This window comes from Balaenoptera borealis, assembly GCF_965194805.1.
Source record: "Balaenoptera borealis genome assembly, chromosome: 6".
NCBI lineage: Eukaryota > Metazoa > Chordata > Mammalia > Artiodactyla > Balaenopteridae > Balaenoptera > Balaenoptera borealis.
In genome coordinates, this window is record NC_138863.1 from 81,608,357 (window position 1) to 81,626,678 (window position 18,322).

General features: G+C 43.3%; 1 protein-coding gene across 2 annotated transcripts in view; it reads right to left on the reverse strand.

Annotated features, from left to right (window-relative positions):
* Window positions 1–18,322, reverse strand: part of KIF5C (kinesin family member 5C) — a 174,442-nt gene that overhangs the window by 63,504 nt on the left and 92,616 nt on the right. For both annotated transcript variants that reach the window (XM_082397238.1, XM_082397239.1), the window contains exons 9-11: window positions 17,653–17,757; window positions 16,823–16,971; window positions 3,187–3,335 (exon numbers count right to left, since the gene is read on the reverse strand). In XM_082397238.1, the coding sequence (XP_082253364.1) occupies window positions 3,187–3,335; window positions 16,823–16,971; window positions 17,653–17,757 (403 nt within the window). The remainder of the gene's footprint in view (window positions 1–3,186; window positions 3,336–16,822; window positions 16,972–17,652; window positions 17,758–18,322) is intronic.

Below are 18,322 nucleotides of genomic sequence, written 5' to 3' on the forward strand. Positions count from 1 at the left end.
TTTGCTTCCAGAAAAAAAAAAAAGTGTTAGCTTGCCGGACAGGAGAGCTCCATGGATCTCCCTACTCTTAATCACTCAGTGATGACATGGTAATGGTGGGGGTGAGTGGAGGGGTCTCTCAAGACCCTCCCTCTTCTCTTCCCTCTCCTCTCTTCAGGAGTCTATAGAGGACCTCACCCCTACCTATGCCTTCAGTTACCTCCAAAAGATCCGTGGCAGCTCCCCTGAGCTCCAGACCCAACTTCCTATTTGGCATTTTCACCTGGATGTTGCATGGGCACCTCAAACTCCCCTCCTCACCTCCCTTGTCTCCCTTCTGGTTCTCCTGTGTTTCTTGTCTCAGTGAGCAGTTCTGCCCTCCATCCAACTCAGCAAGCTAGAAAACTTGACATTCTCTCTCCCTACAGCCTACTCCTCGCCAAGCCCTGCTGATTTCACCTCCTAAATACGTCTCCGGTCCATCCATCTCTCTCCCTTTCCACTGCCCTGTCTCTCAATTCAACGACTATAATCTCATCCCTGGAAGACCACCCCAGGTCCTAGCCCTCCTCCCACGCCCTGCAGCCCATCCTCCAACACAACCAATGGATCTTCAAAAATGCAAATCTCATCATACGATCTGCAGCTGAATATCCTTGAATGGCTTCTCACTGCTTCCAAGATAAGGACCAAAATCCTGAACAAGGACTACATAGCCCTGTACGGGCCTGTCTGTCCCTCTCACCCATCTCAGCCGGTCTCGCCCACCCCCAGATCTCCACACTGGCCTTCGCGCTCCCGCCCCTCAGGGTCATTGTAAACCTGGCTCCTCCCACCCTACCCGCACTTCCACCCTCACATATTTTGCTCAGCTAACTGCTCTGTTTCTCTCAGATCTTATTCCCTAGGTCACTTATTGGGGGAAATCTTTGCTGACCTGAGTCAAGCTCAGGGCCCTCTGCTGTAATAACTCTTAGCACCTTACACTTTCCTTTCTTGATGAACAGCACAGACTAGCATCACACGGTTATTCATCGCGGTTGGAGCCTATCTCCCCCACCAGCCTGCAAGCTCCATGAGGGCAGAGACCATGCCTGACCACTCACCCTTTAATCTCCGGCACTGCATTAAACACATGCTTACTTAACAGACATTTATGAAAGTCTATCACGTGTCAGAAACCATACATTAGTTCTCCTGAATTATGTAAGTTAAGGGCTTAGGTAGGATCTCACCCTATAGGGCATGGAAAACAGTAAATTTCTGAGTGGATCTGCAAGGTGGGACAAAGAATTAAAATGACGCCAAGTGAACAGTCCAAGAGCAGGGGAGAGTGCCCAAAAGAGATGCCAAGGCATGAGCGTGAGTTAGGCAAACAGGGCAGTGGGCAGACCCCAGAGGACAGCTGACTGAGGGATGGAGAACTGGAGGGTTGGAGCTTGGCAAAGGACAGGAAAGAAAAGAAAAAAACAAGGTTAGTTGCCCACACCACAGTGTTTCTAAGGCCAGTTCCCCCTCCCCTTGTCAAAAGGCTTTACTGAATGTTCCAGTTGCCCAGCAGAGAAGTGACCCAAGAGAATCCCAGAAATAGAACAAAATTTCATACAGCCACTCCCTGCCTTGCCAAGCACTCCTCCCCACTCTCCTACTCCTGCCAAATTGCAAGGAATCATCCACCAGCCGCAGGTGCTGAATTATTCAATAATTCTGGCAGCTTTCAAAACACTTGTGCAGCTAGAAAGTCTCCCCAAAAGAAAAGAATTGTGTTATTTAGGCTACTAGGTCATTTCTTGAACCTCTCTTGAATCCTGGTTGGCCACGTAATTGTTTTTTCAATTGAACAGTAGCTCATGGACACCCCACCCTTCCTAGCAAAAACAGTGGCAAACATATAATCACAAGACGATCTGCTGCTAACTCTGCAGTTATAAGCAGGCAGATTACCTGCCAAACCTGCACAGCCGCCCCTAGGCTCCTGCACTTACCCAAGACTGAGATCTGATGCAGCACCTGAAATAAGTACCAAACGCGGCAGCAGAGAATCTGAAGAACAACCTCCAACTATCCACTATTCCCCTACACACACACCAAGCTGCCTTGTTTCAGTGAAAAACAAAAGGGGGACTTCTACCTTCTAACCTCTGTCACCAAGTGAAAACCATTAAAATAATCTGTCCGAGCCTGGATCTGGAAACCCTTCTTCAGCACCTCGCCCACAACCCACCCACCACTGCATGTCAGCCCTCTGAGATGTTTTCTTTGAGCAGAACAAACCAAAGAGAATGTTTCAGGGAAAAAGAAAAATGAGTCACGAAACAAGCCTTTAAGGCTCCATTTTAGGACAGAGTTTCTTCAGGAATCCTCTATTTCTGGCTCTGAAGAAGCAGAGCATGAAGATGAATTGGGCAAATAAAAATGCAAATATTTGCCAGCGGTGACTTTTAACCCCAAATCGATTATAAGACTCACATAGGAGAGAATGATATTTTTCATTTAATCAAAAGCAATCAGAGCCCCCAAAGTCTTGGGCACTGCCCTCTAAACCTCAAATATGGCTACCAGGGAGTGAATTACAGTAATAGATAGAGGCGCATCTCATTGCAAATAGATTAAGGGAACCTTGTAAACAGTCACTTGCCCACACTAAGAATGTATGTCAGGGGCTTCCCTGGTGGTGCAGTGGTTAAGAATCTGCCTGCCAATGCAGGGGACACGGGTTCGAGCCCTGGCCCGGGAAGGTCCCACATGCCGCGGAGCAACTAAGCCTGTGCACCACAACTACTGAAGCCTGCACTCTAGAGCCCATGCTCTGCAACAACAGAAGCCACCGCAACTAGCAGCCCGCGCACCGCAACGAAGAGTAGCCCCCACTCACCGCAACTAGAGAAAGTCCGTGGGCAGCAATGAAGACCCAATGCAGCCAAAAAATAAATTTAAAAAATTTAAAAAATTTAAAAAACCCTTCCCCCGAAAGCCATCGGGGTGTTTGGGTCAAAAAAAAAAGAATGTACGTCAGCCAAGTGATGGGGTGGGGGCGGGGATCAGTGCTAGGGAATAAGACAACATCTGCTTGTTCACATGGGTGGTTGCAAGGCAGGACCAAGCTCCACCATCATCCACTCTTTCCCAAGTGCCCCAGGATGCCAACAGTTGTAGGGGGAAAAAAGCACACGCTCATGCCTCATTCTTCCTCTCATTCTTCCTTACCATTTCTCCACCTGTTTAGCTCCATCTCCAGATGCTGGAGAACATTCTTCAAAGTCTTGTTTTTCTCTTTCTCTTTTTCATATTTCTTCTTCCATTCTTCTGCTGTCAGCTCCAGGTTCACAGAGACTGTATTCTTGATGGTCTTAGCCCTGGGGTGAAAAACATAAGGGAAAAATTCTGACCATAGCTACTAGCATTCGCTAAATCATGAATATAATGAAGCCTCAAATTCCTTTCACGCCAGAAGATTGGGACTTGGGGAGCAGGAGGGATCCTGGAACTTCTACCTATCACCCTCCTAGCTGTATTAATGGCACCACTATTCCTAAGGCTCTAAACTCACCTTTCCGTTTTTATTTCTCCTTTACTTCCTGCCAGTCTCTAGATCCAGTGGGATTTTCTTTCTTTTTTTTTAATGAATTTATTTATTTATTTATGGCTACATTGGTTCTTCGTTGCTGTGCACAGGCTTTCTCTAGTTGTGGCGAGCGGGGGCTACTCTTCGCTGTGGTGCATGGGCTTCTCATTGCGGTGGCTTCTCTTGTTGAGGAGCATGGGCTCTAGGTGCGTGGGCTCAGTAGTTGTGGCGCACAGGCTTAGTTGCTCCGTGGCATGTGGGATCTTCCCGGACCAGGGCTCGAACCTGTGTCCCCTGCATTGGCAGGCGGATTCTTAACCACTGCGCCACCAGGGAAGTCCCAGGATTTTCATTCAAATTATCTCTTGGGGTCTTTCTCTATTCCCTCTGCCACCACCTTGGTCTATGTTCTCAGTAACAACTTATGGTTATAGCCTTTTTCAAACATTCAGCATCCTCCTTTAAGCATCTTACATACCACTGCCAGATTCATCTGCCCAAGTAGAGCTTCCTTTCAATTCAATTAACTATGAAACACTGGGGATATACCAAGACAAACGAGACAAGGTCTCTGGCCTTGGAGCTTACAGTTTCTCATACCAATAAATATACAGACAAATCAGCTGTTTCTCTTACTCACATTTGGTACCTAGAATCATCCCTGATGTGTTTAACACATGTCAACACATGACACCCGAGACAGGTGGGTCACTTTACGAACTCAGCCTGGCCAGGTGAGACCATGGCTCCCTGCCGGGCACATCCTTCCCCACCACCCAGGCACTGTCACCAAGTACGAGTGGAGGGCCCACTTTTCTCAAGAAAAGTCAGAAATTAAGATTTTTATTTGTATCTCCCAGTTTAAGACAATTCTTCAGAATGATGTGTGGGACAAACAAACATGTCTAATGGCCACCATTTTGCCACCTGGGGTATAAGAGATGGAGTGGCCTCCTAGGATGGATGGCCGGGGGGGCAGTGTGATGCCACAGTGGATTTTTGGACAGTAACTCAAGGGAGCAAGAGGTGAGAGCTAAGGCACTGGGAGCTCCAGCCGCTAATGAAAACCAAATACATGATTCACTGACTTATGCACAGAAATGAACACATAAGCAGACTTGTCCAATTAAAAAGTAAATTGACGGAGGGAGATGCAAGAGGGAAGAGGTATGGGGACAAATGTATATGTATAACTGATTCACTTTGTTATAAAGCAGAAACTAACACACCATTGTAAAGCAATTATACTCCAATAAAGATGTTAAGATGTTAAAAAAAAAAAAAGTAAATTGATGATGGCAGAATTCCACTTATTGCATACTTCTGAAGAAGTAAAAACTTCATCTAAAAATATGTGATATCCTGTTTTATTTGCTATTGACTTTTTCATTTTAAACTCCCACCCGTTCTTGTCCTGTCACATTTGCCGGCACTATCTGATGTGTGATTCGGGTTAATTACTGTTGTCATGAAATGACATTTTGGACATGATTTCCATTTCAGTGAAAGAAATTCAGCAGTCCTCACCAGTGCTGCAGACGTCATTCCAAAAATTAATTCCTAAAGCAGACAACTAAATAACCCAACTGTCAAAAGAGGAGTTAAATGATTTCAATGTAATCATTTCAGCGTAATACTCCCTCACTCACTGTAGCTTAAGGCTGCTGTCCCCAGAAGTGCTTCAACTCTAATTTTTCAAATAACAGCAATCTTATTGCTACTTTAAAGTTTATGCCAATTTGACACTTTCACCTCACCTTCTAACATCCTCAGGCAGTGTCGTGGGTGTTTCTCAGATACAAGCACAGACACTGCAGCATCCATTATCAACTTAGTTTAGTAAGAAAGTGAACAGTAATCTATGGCTGAAATGCTTGTGGACATTTAAGGGTATACTTTGAGGCTACTAATCTTTTTTTTTTACATGATTTCTTCCTTCCTTCCTTCCTTCCTCCCTCCCTTTATTTCTGCGTTGGGTCCTCGTTGCTGCGCACGGGCTTTCTCTAGCCGTGGCGAGCAGGGGTTACTCTTCGTTGAGGTGCACAGGCTTCTCACTGCGGTGGCTTCTCTTGTTGTGGAGCATAGGATCCAGGTGCGCGGGCTTCAGTAGTTGCGGCACGCGGGCTCAGTAGTTGTGGCTTGCAGGATCTAGAGCGCAGGCTCAGTAGTTGTGGCGCACGGGCTTAGTTGCTCCGCGGCATGTGGGATCTTCCTGGACCAGGGCTCGAGCCTGTGTCCCCTGCATTGGCAGGCAGATTCTTAACCACTGCGCAACCAGGGAAGTCCAAGGCTACTAATCTTACTTTTTACATCATAAAGAGTCTCTTGATTTCCAGTGATACTAGAAAGAGAAGAGTAGAGCCTTTATGCTATGCTCAGGCAGGTTTAGCCAGAAGTCCAATTTTGTGAGCGGACCCAACAAGGTTATCCCTCGTATAGCTGAACCTCATTCTCAAAGTTCTTTTAAGTTGTTGAGAAAATTCTTTTTCTCCCACTTCTGTAGTAATCTGAGTCTTGGCAAGAGATAGTCTACTCAAATTGGGAAGAGTTTAAAAAAGGTATGGGAAGGGTGATGGGAAATAACAAGGGATAATGGGTACCCCACATTAGTGATGGGGGTGCCGTTACCACCCTTAGGCTAAAGGGGTCCCAGAGGGAGAGAGTTATAAGAAGAAGGCTGTCCATACTCACAGATACAGAGAACGAACTAGTGGTTACCAGTGGGTAGAGGGAAGCAGGGAGGGGCAAGATAGGGGTAGGGGATTAAGAGGTACAAACCACAATGCATAAAATAAATAAGCTACAAGGATATATTGTATAGCACAGGGAATATAGCCCATATTTTATAATAACTATAAATGGCGTATAGCCTTTAAAAATTGTGAATCACTGTATTGTACACCTGTAATTATATAATATTGTACATCAACAATACTTCAATTTTTAAAAAAAAGAACACATTAAAAAATTTTTTTAACCCTTAAAAAAAAGAAGGCTTCCCAGTAGAAGCTGTAACAGCCTTTGGTCTAGGAACACAGCCAACCCAAAGTGACCCTTCAGGGAAGGAGTCAAGAAGTTAATACCCTGACCTCACTCTCTTCTCTCCTTATGACTGCCTGCCCATGTTCCTTCCCCATTGGTGGAACCTAACCGGGAGCCAGAGGCAAGGGAGCCCATTGTAGTTGTCCAGACTGGTCACTGTCCCAGGGCACAGAGCAGAGCAGAGATGGTACAGAAGCAATCCGGAGGAGCAGATGGAAGATATACAGCCCAACTCCCATTTGGAACTGAGAACAATGGTGGGAAACCATGTCTCCTGCTGCTGTCCTAGACAGACTCCACTCAGCCCCAAATGAGGCAGAAACATCATGCCTCTCCATCCACTAAAGGTAGAACATGAAGAAATCAGCTAACACTGACTGGGAGAGAGATTAATTATCCCAAAAGTGCTCGACAGATTTAAAATAATCTGAAATAAAATCTCAGGAGTTTTGCATGTGTCTATAGAAATTGACAACCTGATTCTAAGATTTATAATAAAAATAAAGAGGGCCAAGAATAGCAAAGACAGTTTTGAAGGACAAAGCTAGAGGATGGAATATCAACACATTATAAAGCCACAGTAATTAAAACTGATTAAATAGTCCAGAAACTTTAGAATAGAAACAGAATAGATTATCCAGAGACGGACACTCGGCTATGTAGCCATTTGATTTACAACAAAGGTGCACATATATCACAGAGGGAAGGGATGGTCCTTTCAGTACACGGTGCTGGGACGGGGGTGGAGGTGATGATCTTTATCGACTCCCCCAATAACATATAAAAAATTCTATTACAGATGAATCATATGCATAAGCGTGAAAGGTAAAACAATAAAGCTGCTAGAAGAAAACAGGAGAGTATCTTTAAGACCTTGGGGTAGGCAAAGATTAATTTCTTAAATAGAATAGAAAGAAAAGATAAATTTGACTTCATAAAAATTTAAAACCCTCTCTTCATTAAAAGTCACCATTAAAAGAATTAAAACATAAGCTGCAAAGTGAGAGAAGATATAAACAATCCATATATCTGCCAAAGGACTTATCCAGAATAATCCCTATAAATCAATCAGAAAAAAGTAGACAACCGGTGAAAACACTGGGCAAAGATCTGAATAGGAACTTCACAAAAGAAGTGCCAATAAATACCACCCACAAAGGGTGCCGAACAACATTAGCCTTCAGGGAAATGCAAAATAAAATGACAATAAGATACTTTTACACACCCAACAGGATGGTTAAAAATATTTAAACTGATAATATCAAGTGTTGGTGAGGATGTGCAGTGACTATAATAATCAATTGCTACTAGAGGGAGTATAAGCTATTCTAATCATTTTAGAAAACTCTTTGGTACTATCTATTAAAACTAAATATCTTATATCCTCTGAGCTAGCAATTCCACTCATAGGTATATAACCGACAGAAATGAGGACATATGTTCACCTAAAGACATGACAACCAATGTCATAGCAACTTCATTTATAATAGCCACAAGATGAAAACAATCCAAATAACCATCAACAGTAGAATGGATACATACATGTTATATTCATACAACAAAATAGTATATAACTATGAAAACTAAACTACTCCTACACCTAACAATGTAGTGTACTTCAAAGATACAATGTTGCATAAAAGAAGCCAGATACAAAATAATACTGCATGTTTTTATTTGTATCAAGTTCAAAGACAGCAAACAGTAATCTAAGTTGACAGAAGTCAGGATGACACTTACCCTTGAGAGTTGGGTACTGACTGGGAGGGTTCAAAGAAAGGCTTCTAAGACGCCAGGTGGTGGTTACATGTGAATATACATGTATATTTAAATTTTTACCGAGTTGCATACTTAAATGTATTTTACTATATGTATGTTATATTCAACAAAAATAAGTTAAGAAAAATAACTGATGTGGAAAGAAATCAAGTCAGATACAAGAATTTCTAGATTGTGGAAGAAACAAGAGTTACTAAGAGAGATACTGAACTTCTGTGCCTGGAGTTATTTCTTTTTAATAGAACAAATATTCCCCTATCTAGGAGGTTGAAACCAACCTTGCAAAATGGAATAAAGAGTGTCTTGGTCCCTTGCTCCCACAAGAGACCTAGAATAAAAGCATGTTGAACATCTATAATCTCTTTTTGCTTCTTACCATGAACTTTAGGAAAACCTACAGAGTAAAAGGGCCTAATGATTAGGTTCTATCTAATTTTACCGCCAGTGTGGATTAGCTAGTGGTCTGATGAGTTTTTTGTTTTGTTTTGTTTTTGCCTTGTTCACTGTAGAGCATGTCCAAGTGTCTTCCAGCTCTCATACTCTTTGCTCTTTTATTTTGGCATTTTCCACATACGTGCTAGCTGTCAATCACGCTAAGCAGTGTTACATCTGGACCCTCTGTTCAAACACAGTGAAACGACATGGATCCTGGGCACTCAGGACACAGTGCCAGGACCCATGAGCATTTCCTGCTCAGCCTGGTTTCCAAAAGAATTTCAGGGAGCTAACAAGGAAACATAAAACTGATGGGATAGCAGAAATTAAGAAATGCTCTTAAGGCAGGTTTTATCATTTTTTCTAGCTGAAGCTATATAGCAATAGCAATACCACCCAGCCCTATAGTTTGGGACATCACCTCCTTGATACAGGAAAAAAAACCCAATAATGGGAGTCTTACCATAGCCATGAATTTACTGCTCATTCATCATCTTTATGGGTCAATTTCACTGTGCTAACATATGATTAATCCAGTGTGACCTCATCACTCACAAAGGAGCACAGAAGTATCTTGGGTCTTCACTTTCAAAGATCCTCAGTTTGGTTTTTCAACCAGATCCCCTAAGCTGTATACAGAAATAAATGCCTGTTCCACAAGCTATGACCATAGCAGACACTGAGCAAAATCCTAACCAAAGGCTAGTTAGGGGAAGAACCTTAATTAATATTAGGTTTACAACTTAATAGCAAGACCTACTTAGCAGGAATGAGCCAAATCTTAAAGGTACAATGATCAGGGTATCTGTTCTGCAGTTTTTCTTTGCTTCAGCTTGCTTTAGAGAGTTAAGCACCACTTAAATAATATGATCTAGGCCTGCACCAGATATAATATCTCTTCTCCCCATAGGGAGGGAACCAGGATCCGGTTTTTAAAAGATCTCAAAGCTAATGAATGTTAACCATTTTTGGAGAAGGCAGACCAAGCACAGCAGACAGAGAGCAGAGGCCGCAGTACGTATTCCACCTAGATCTCCGTACAAAGACAGTTACGTCAGAAAAGGACACACTGACATATGCCACTGAAGGATGGAAAGAGGAAGACTCTGTCCTCTGTCCTCGTGTGTTCTGTTATGTTCTCCTCAGCACCTCTCACTTACTCTGTCACTGAACTTGCAGTTTACTTGTTCAGAACCACATGCCCAGGCTTCCAAGATTACTGATCATGTGCATTTCTACCACCTTCATTAAGCCCCCATATGTGATGACACCATTATTTGGCACTTGAATCAAACCCTTGTTGAAGAGGGGAAGTCGTAGAACCACTGGCTCACATCACTCTATGTCCTGTTAAATCCCATCCCCATCTATTTCCTGAATAATTGCCTATATTTGTACTTTCTGGCCAAGATCAGTTCTAAATGATATAGAAACTACATACTGTTGGAGTTTCTTCAAATTACCTCGGCCACCCCCAGAACAGCTAGGAAGATGTTTGTTCTTGGTACCTTCCTATCTCTTGTTTTCAGCATTTTCTTTCCCTCTCCAGGATAGTACTGGCATTTGAACAAGGAGCTCTAGACAAACCCACACCTTCAATGCATAGAATAAATCTGTAATGTATGATTCCACATGGTGAATGGTGTGCGTGAGAGAGAGACAAAGAGACTGAGATCCTCCCATTGTGGGGTGGAAGAGGGTAGCTGAGCACCCCTCTCTATCAGTCAGGGTTCTCCAGAGAAACAGAACCAACAGGAGAGAGAGAGAGAGAGAGACAATGATCTTATATATCTGATATCTTATATATCAGAGAGGATATCTATCTATCTACCTATGTATTGAAATTGGCTCACTGGAAACTCAGGCAGAAATCGATGCTACAGTTTTGAGGCAGAATTTCTTCTCCAGAAAACCTCAGTTTTTGCTCTTAACGCCTTCATCTGATTAGATGAGGCTCACCTGTATTATGGAGGGTAATGTGCTTTACTTAAAGTCAACTGATGGTAGATGGTAACCACATCCACACAAAAAATTCATAGCAACACCTAGGTTAGTGTTTGATTAAATAATTGGCTACTACAGCCTAGTCAAGTTAACACATAAAACCATCACACCTTCTAATCTGCTCTGGGTCATAGTTCCCATCTAAAACACCTAACCTTCTTCTGGACACATGACTGCCGCAAAGCACCTTCCCATTTCCTGGTAAGGCCATTTCCCTGCTCATGAGTCGGGGATGTAGGGAAGGAGAAATTAAAAGCTTTAAATTTTGTTGTTTGAAAAATTCTAATCTCCAGAGAAACATTAAGAAATGACCAGCTTGGATAAAGATTTGGCATCTGGTTAAACTAACTGTGGTCCACAGCGTTTCCTCCTCCAAGAGCAAAAATTAACCCTATTGGTGTTTGGCAACAGGCCCTCCAACAGGGGGAGATTTGATGCTTTCTCCATCCCCTGTCAAACCTGCAGCCAAGCATCTCCCTTGGCCAAAGTGCTTGCTCTAGTCCTGCAGGGAACTTGTTCTTATGCTCTGGGGACATGCATTTTGCACACACCACTCAGGCTCTGCCTAATCCAGCTGCCATTAAACCAAGCGTGAAATGAAACAATTTTTTTTTTCAAAAAGTGCATATCAGAAAAAGAAAAAAGAACATTACTTTTCCTAAACTATCCATTCTCCTTTCACCTTTAACATATAAATAAAGCCTTTGAATTATTCATGCTGGATCAATCAAACTCTTGGTGTCAACAATGTGCTGATTCAGGCTTTTTCTAAACTGATTGGTCTGCCCCCTGGGGACTCACCTTTCCCTCATTACCATCACAAATCAAGGTACGTTAAATAGGCTTCCATGATTGGGTGATTTGATAATTGATAACTGGGTAATTTTCATACTTCTAAAATGTAAAAATAACCTTTTTGAATAGTGCTATAAAAGCACTTTGGGGACTTCCCTGGTTTCGCAGTGGTTAAGAATCCGCCTGCCAATGCAGGTTCAAGCCCTGGTCCGGGAAGATCCCACATGCTGCGAAGCAACTAAGCCCGTGCGCCACGACTACTGAGCCTGTGCTCTAGAGCCCGCGAGCCACAGCTACTGAGCCCGTGTGCCACAACTACTGAAGCCCACGTGCCTAGAGCCCGTGCTCCGCAACAAGAGACACCACTGCAATGAGCAGCCCGTGCACCGCAACAAAGAGTAACCCCTGCTCACCACAACTAGAGAAAGCCTGAGCACAGCGATGAAGACCCAATGCAGCAAATAAATAAATAAATAAATAAATTTATTAAGAAAAAAAAAAAAAGAACGCATTACTTTTCCTCCAAAGGTTTCAGTATGCCTGACAGCACTTCATTAAAAAAAAAAAAAAAAAGTACTTTGGAAGAGTAATTAAAGACTAAAAAATGAAACTCTGGGAGCCAGATGAAAAAGAAAAATTAGTGAAACTGCTCTAATTTGAGTTCCCATCCTTTAAAGCAGGAAGTGTTCAGCTTCCTGACAGAGGACGGCTTATTGACTCTCTGCTGCCCTCAGGCATCTGTACACTCTGTCATGTTTCTACTGCTTCAAAGAACCTACTACTGTTTTATTCAGAACATCAATACAGTATAGCCTAGCAACAAACATGGACTTTCTTCATGTCCTTGAAAGAACCACGTGGCAAGAACTAAGGAACTTCATGCTGCCCTTAGGTTTGGCCACCCCTGCAACAAGAATATCATGAACACTCGTTACACTGAATTTGGGAGATGCCCGGCAGTCTTTTCTGAGTTCATAGTGCTTAATCTCATTAGCTATCAGATACCATGTCTAATCTGATGTTCAGACTCATGTCTGCGTGTAATTGGGTTCAATGTGTGTAGTTAACAATAAAGCGGGTACTGATCCCACAGAGAAGTTAGATGTCTTTGAAGAATCCATTAACTAACTCGAAGGTGGAGGAAAGGGAACAAAATTTCACACAATTCTAATGAAAGGCAGGAAAACAAACCAGATCTAAACCCAACCAAATTTCTGGACATAATGGTGTCATAGTTCAGCAACCGCTCTAATGTTCTAGGGATTCCTACATAATAAGCATTAGGTTCATCTGCTCATTCATTTTGATAACATTTGTCTGTTGACCACCTACTGTGTCCTAGTTGTCCTAGGTGCTTGTTGGGACAACTGAGGCTGGTAATAAACTACTCCTTGTCCTCATGGAGCCTAGGATCCAGATGACTCTGACTAAAGAATATAGACCAACCTATTTCATTTGAAAATATAATTGACATACTATTTATTTCCTGGAATCCTAAATTATCAGCAGGATTTCTTTTTTTTTTTTTTTAGTATGCATACTAAGGGTCTTTTTTTTTTTTTTTAATATTTATTTTATTTATTTATTTATTTTGGCTGCGCCGGGTCTCAGTTGTGGCATGCGGACTCTTAGTTGCAGCATGCGGGATCTAGTTCCCTGACCAGGGATGGAACCTGGGCCCCCTGCATTGGGAGCACAGAGTCTTACCCACTGGACCACCAGGGAAGTCCGAGGGTTTTTTTATTTTTATTTTTTTTTAACATCTTTATTGGAGTATAATTGCTTTACAATGTTGTGTTAGTTTCTGCTGTATAACAAAGTGGTGGTCACAAAGCACCAAGCTGATCTCCCTGTGCTATGCGGCTGCTTCCCACTAGCTATCTATTTTACATTCTCTACATCTGTGTCTTTATTCCTGTCCTGCCCCTAGGTTCATTAGAACCTTTTTTTTTTTTTTTTTTTAGATTCCATATATATGTGTTAGTATATGGTATTTATTTTTCTCTTTCTGACTTACTTCAGTCTGTAAGACAGACTCTAGGTCCATCCACCTCACTACAAATAACTCAGTTTCATTTCTTTCATTGTATATATGTGCCACATCATTTTTCTCCATTCATCTGTCGATGGACACTTAGGTTACTTCCACGCCCTGGCTATTGTAAACAGTGCTGCAATGAACATTGTGGTACATGACTCTTTTTGAATTATGGTTTTCTCAGGATATATGCCCAGTAGCGGGATTGCTGGGTCGTATGGTTGTTCTATTTTTAGTTTTTTAAGGAACCTCCATACTGTTCTCCATAGTGGCTGTATCAATTTACATTCCCACCAACAGTGCAAGAGGGTTCCCTTTCTCCACACCCTCTCTAGCATTTATTGTTTGTAGATTTTTTGATGATGGCCATTCTGACCGGTGTGAGGTGATACCTCATTGTAGTTTTGATTTGCATTTCTCTAATGATTAGTGATTTGAGCATCCTTTCATGTGTTTGTTGGCCATCTGTATATCTTCTTTGGAGAAATGTCTATTTAGGTCTTCTTCAGCAGGATTTCTTTAATCATTCATTCCAGAAATTTAATTCTACTCCTACTTCATTCAGTCCTGATTCTTATATTACACCCATATCCTTGTACATTATGTCACGTTCAGTCCAGTCCCATGCATGACCATGACTTTCCCAAGCCTGTTGAAAGATGGAGGAAAGGGGGAACTTGCAATCTCTGGACACCTTATTCTGTGCCAGCCCTTGTGCTACATAAAAACTGAAGCAACTCATTTTATCCTCCCAATAATTATCAGAAGTAGGTGTTATTATATTTCTTCCTATAGGCAAGGAGATTCAGGCTCCAAGAGAAGGAAATGAGAGAAAAAAATGGGTGAGAAGCAGAGCTTAGCTTCAAAGCTGGAGTAACTGACCCCAGAGGGCTGTGCTCATCAAGGTCCCCAATCAAGCAGCCCACATGGAAGAGGTTGTGGGTCAAATGATATAGTCTCGGCCCTATAACATCCTGCACATTTAGTTATTTACTGGCTGTGTGGTCTCAGGGGCAGGACCTAATGGCTTGGAGCCAAAGCCTCAATTTCATCCTCTGCACAAAGGGGAGAGATGCCTACCCGACAGAATTTCTATGAGGATTTTGACATGCCTGGCACACACTAGTTCCTTTAAAAAAGTGCTAGTGATGATGATACTGATGATGGCTTCACTGAGATCAGAAGAAAGAAAATCATCATTCAGACTTATACCTAAATCTCTTCCTATAGACAGTTGCAAATGCCTACGAACAGCAGCAGCCTTGAGACAGAGCCCATGCCCCAGGAAGACTCTGGCTTGCAAAGATTCAGATTATCTTTGCTTTGTGGATGAGAATTTTTTTTAAGAGATGTTCCCTTTATAAACGCATTCAGTGCTGGTTTCCTCAAACATGTCTTCAGAGGAAACTGTTAAAGCTCAAGTTTAAGAAACCAGGAGAGATGGGGCAGGCAGGATGATCACCACAGTACTCTATGTTTCCCATAAACAGATACAGGTTTACAGGTATTCCGTGACCCTTAAGAAAAAGTAGGTGTTATCCTACTGCAATCCATTGACCTAAGCATTTTGCTAATCAAGGAAGTGATCTGAGAGGAAGTAAAGGACCCAAATCTAATTTAAAAGATATATTAGTTCTACAACCGTTCAGTGTAATTATTATTTATTTAGACATCCCACAGGTGCCATGACTGGGTAATTCTATGTTCTGTTGAGGGTTCAGGAAATGACTGGGGTTTAATGCGGTTTAAACAAGCCGTAACAATCTCCCATTCAGAATGCCGACCACCATCTGGCCTTTCGCTAGGCATCTTAAACGATTTCTCAGGCATAACCACACAACACACTCCCAGGAGGAAGGCAGGGGGAGTGCTCTGTGCATAAGGCAGCTGGAGCCCGCAGAGAACTGGTAACTTGTCTAAAGATCACACAGTTGTTTGAAGGGAATGACAGCAGTAGAATCCACAACTCCCAACCTCAGGTTCAGGCTCAGCCCATTGAGCATGGAAGATGCTCAGATTGCCCCAAGCCACAGCACCCCAGCACTCTGGGAACTAGCACCTGAGGCAGCCATGCAGGGAGGATGGGGCTCAACACCTGAAACTGACAGACCACGACTGAAGATCAAGAAAGGAAGGGATGGGGGCTTCCCTGGTGGCGCTAGTGGTTGAGAATCTGCCTGCCAATGCAGGGGACACGGGTTCGCGCCCTGGTCTGGGAAGATCCCACATGCCGCGGAGCAGCTAGGCCCGTGAGCCACAACTACTGAGCCTGCGCGTCTGGAGCCTGTGCTCCGCAACAAGACAGGCCGCGATAGTGAGAGGCCCGCGCACCATGATGAAGAGTGGCCCCCGCTTGCCGCAACTAGAGGAAGCCCTCGCACAGAAACGAAGACCCAACACAGCCAAAAATAAAATAAAATCAATTAATTAATTTTTAAAAAAATAAAATAAAATAAGACTCCTTCCTTTAAAAAAAAAAAAGAAAGGAAGGGATGAAGTAACCCATACCCACAAATGTTGCTGTAGGATTACTGACTGTCCTTGTTGCCTACCTAGTAAAATTCTCAGACATCTAGGAAATCTCCTTCGGACATTTTTGAAGGTGAGAAGAGGGCTGCCATCCTCCCCTTTCCTCAGCATACATGCTGTATCTCCTACCCCCAGGGTGAGTATCAGGATTTCTTCTCCCCACCCTTTTATATTTATGCAACTACTCTACAATCACCTAAGTTTCAGTTATTCTATCAGCAAATTTGCAATGGATCCCAAATATTGAAGTAGTTACTGGTAGTAGTGGTACCACTCATCATACTACCAAGGCTGGTAGTTACCAGTCGAGTTATATACACTTGAAATCCTGTGAACCTGAGAGTTAGACTTAATTCCATGACGAACAAAAGTAACACTCCACTGCATAACCAACAATCACATCTATAATAAGCTTGAGTTGTTTTTTTCAGCATCATACCTTTGATAGGCATATTCCTACCCATTATTCTAAAACATAATTGTTCCTTTGGCCTCAATAAATGATACCTCAAGTTTACAGGTCACCTGCTAGATGCAATTTACTAACAGGCTGCTTGCCTCCTCACTCTGTTCCCTCTCTGACCCTAGCCCCTCGCCACTCGCTCCTGACACCTAAGACCCAGCTCAGAGCATAGGTTACGAGAGGCCACGCCCACCTTTGTCCAAACATTAGCGTTGACTTGGTCTCAGCTTCATTGAATACGGAGGGAGAACAGCAAATAACGATGGTGGTTCTACAGTTCCCACCCAGAGAGTCCTGAAGAATCCGAGTCATCTTGCTGTCCCGGTATGGCACGTGTGTTTTCTATTTAGGAAAAGAAAAAATATTGGCTGTTACAGCCCATTCAAAGAGAAAATACAGAGGCAAGCAAGTTAGTGATGGGAACTGGGCTTAGAAACATGTGAAATAAAAATCTGTTGCCTGGGGGCTTCCCTGGTGGCGCAGTGGTTGAGAATCCGCCTGCTAATGCAGGGGACACGGGTTCGTGCCCCGGTCCGGGAAGATCCCACATGCCGCGGAGCAACTAGGCCCGTTAGCCACAACTACTGAGCCTGCGCGTCTGGAGCCTGTGCTCTGCAACGGGAGAGGCCGCGACAGTGGGAGGCCCGCGCACCGCGATGAAGAGTGGCCCCCGCTCGCCGCAACTGGAAAAAACCCTTGCACAGAAACGAAGACCCAACACAGCCAAAAATAAATAAATTAATTAAAAAAAAAAAAAAAAAATCTGTTGCCTGGTCTTTGGATCTTGCCAAAGTTTAGAATACCCATTCTGGGACCACCCGGGTCATATGAAATTAGCATCACCATTCACACATTTTAATGGGCTAGATTTCCCAGCAAGCAGGGCGTCCACAGCCAGGATTCCCCCTGTCCCTTTCTGAACAAAAACAAATGAATCTCTGGGGTGCGTGGCAAAGAGAGTACACGAACCCAAAAGGTAACTTCTCATAATATCATTTAAGAGATGGAGACAGGATCACTTACTGTCCCTTCTGCCAAGGCAGAGATCACATTTCCAAGAGCAGACAAAGACTTATTGATATTTTTAGCTTCGTCGAGAACAGCTCCCTCGGCACCAGTTTTGCTGACCTACCAGAGAGAAGAGAATACAGTGAGCTGCACAGGACAGCAAAAGCACAGAGGAGAGAATTCCAATTCACAGGAGGGCAAGCGGGGAGGAAGGGACTGATGTGAATCCTCCTGGAATGCAGGGGAAAATAAAAGTAAGTGAGAATCACGGTGATAAAACCTTCCCTTGTGCCTGAGGCTGGGGATTTGTTCTCTCTTGTTGTCATTTTCCTCTCAATTAGGTTTTAGGGGGAACAGCGGAGGTGCCTCAAGTGTAGAGCTGCGGATGCTTCCCAGAGGACATTTGTCCAGGGACACCAGGCTCCAAAAGTGCTGTCACTACAGAAAGGCTGGGGTCCTGCGAGACTGAATCACAGTCTCTAGGCCCAGGAAGCATTAAGAGAAAACACGGTCCCGGCCACAGTGAATGGACTATTGGGAAAGTGTAGATTACAAGCTCCAACTTCAAGCAAAGGACAAGAAGTGGCAGGGATGGTTATCCGGACTCTCTGCTCCTTCCCTACTTATTCCCATAGCAAGAAAAAAAAAGGAACAATCATCCAAAAGGAAAAATACTCGACAAGGC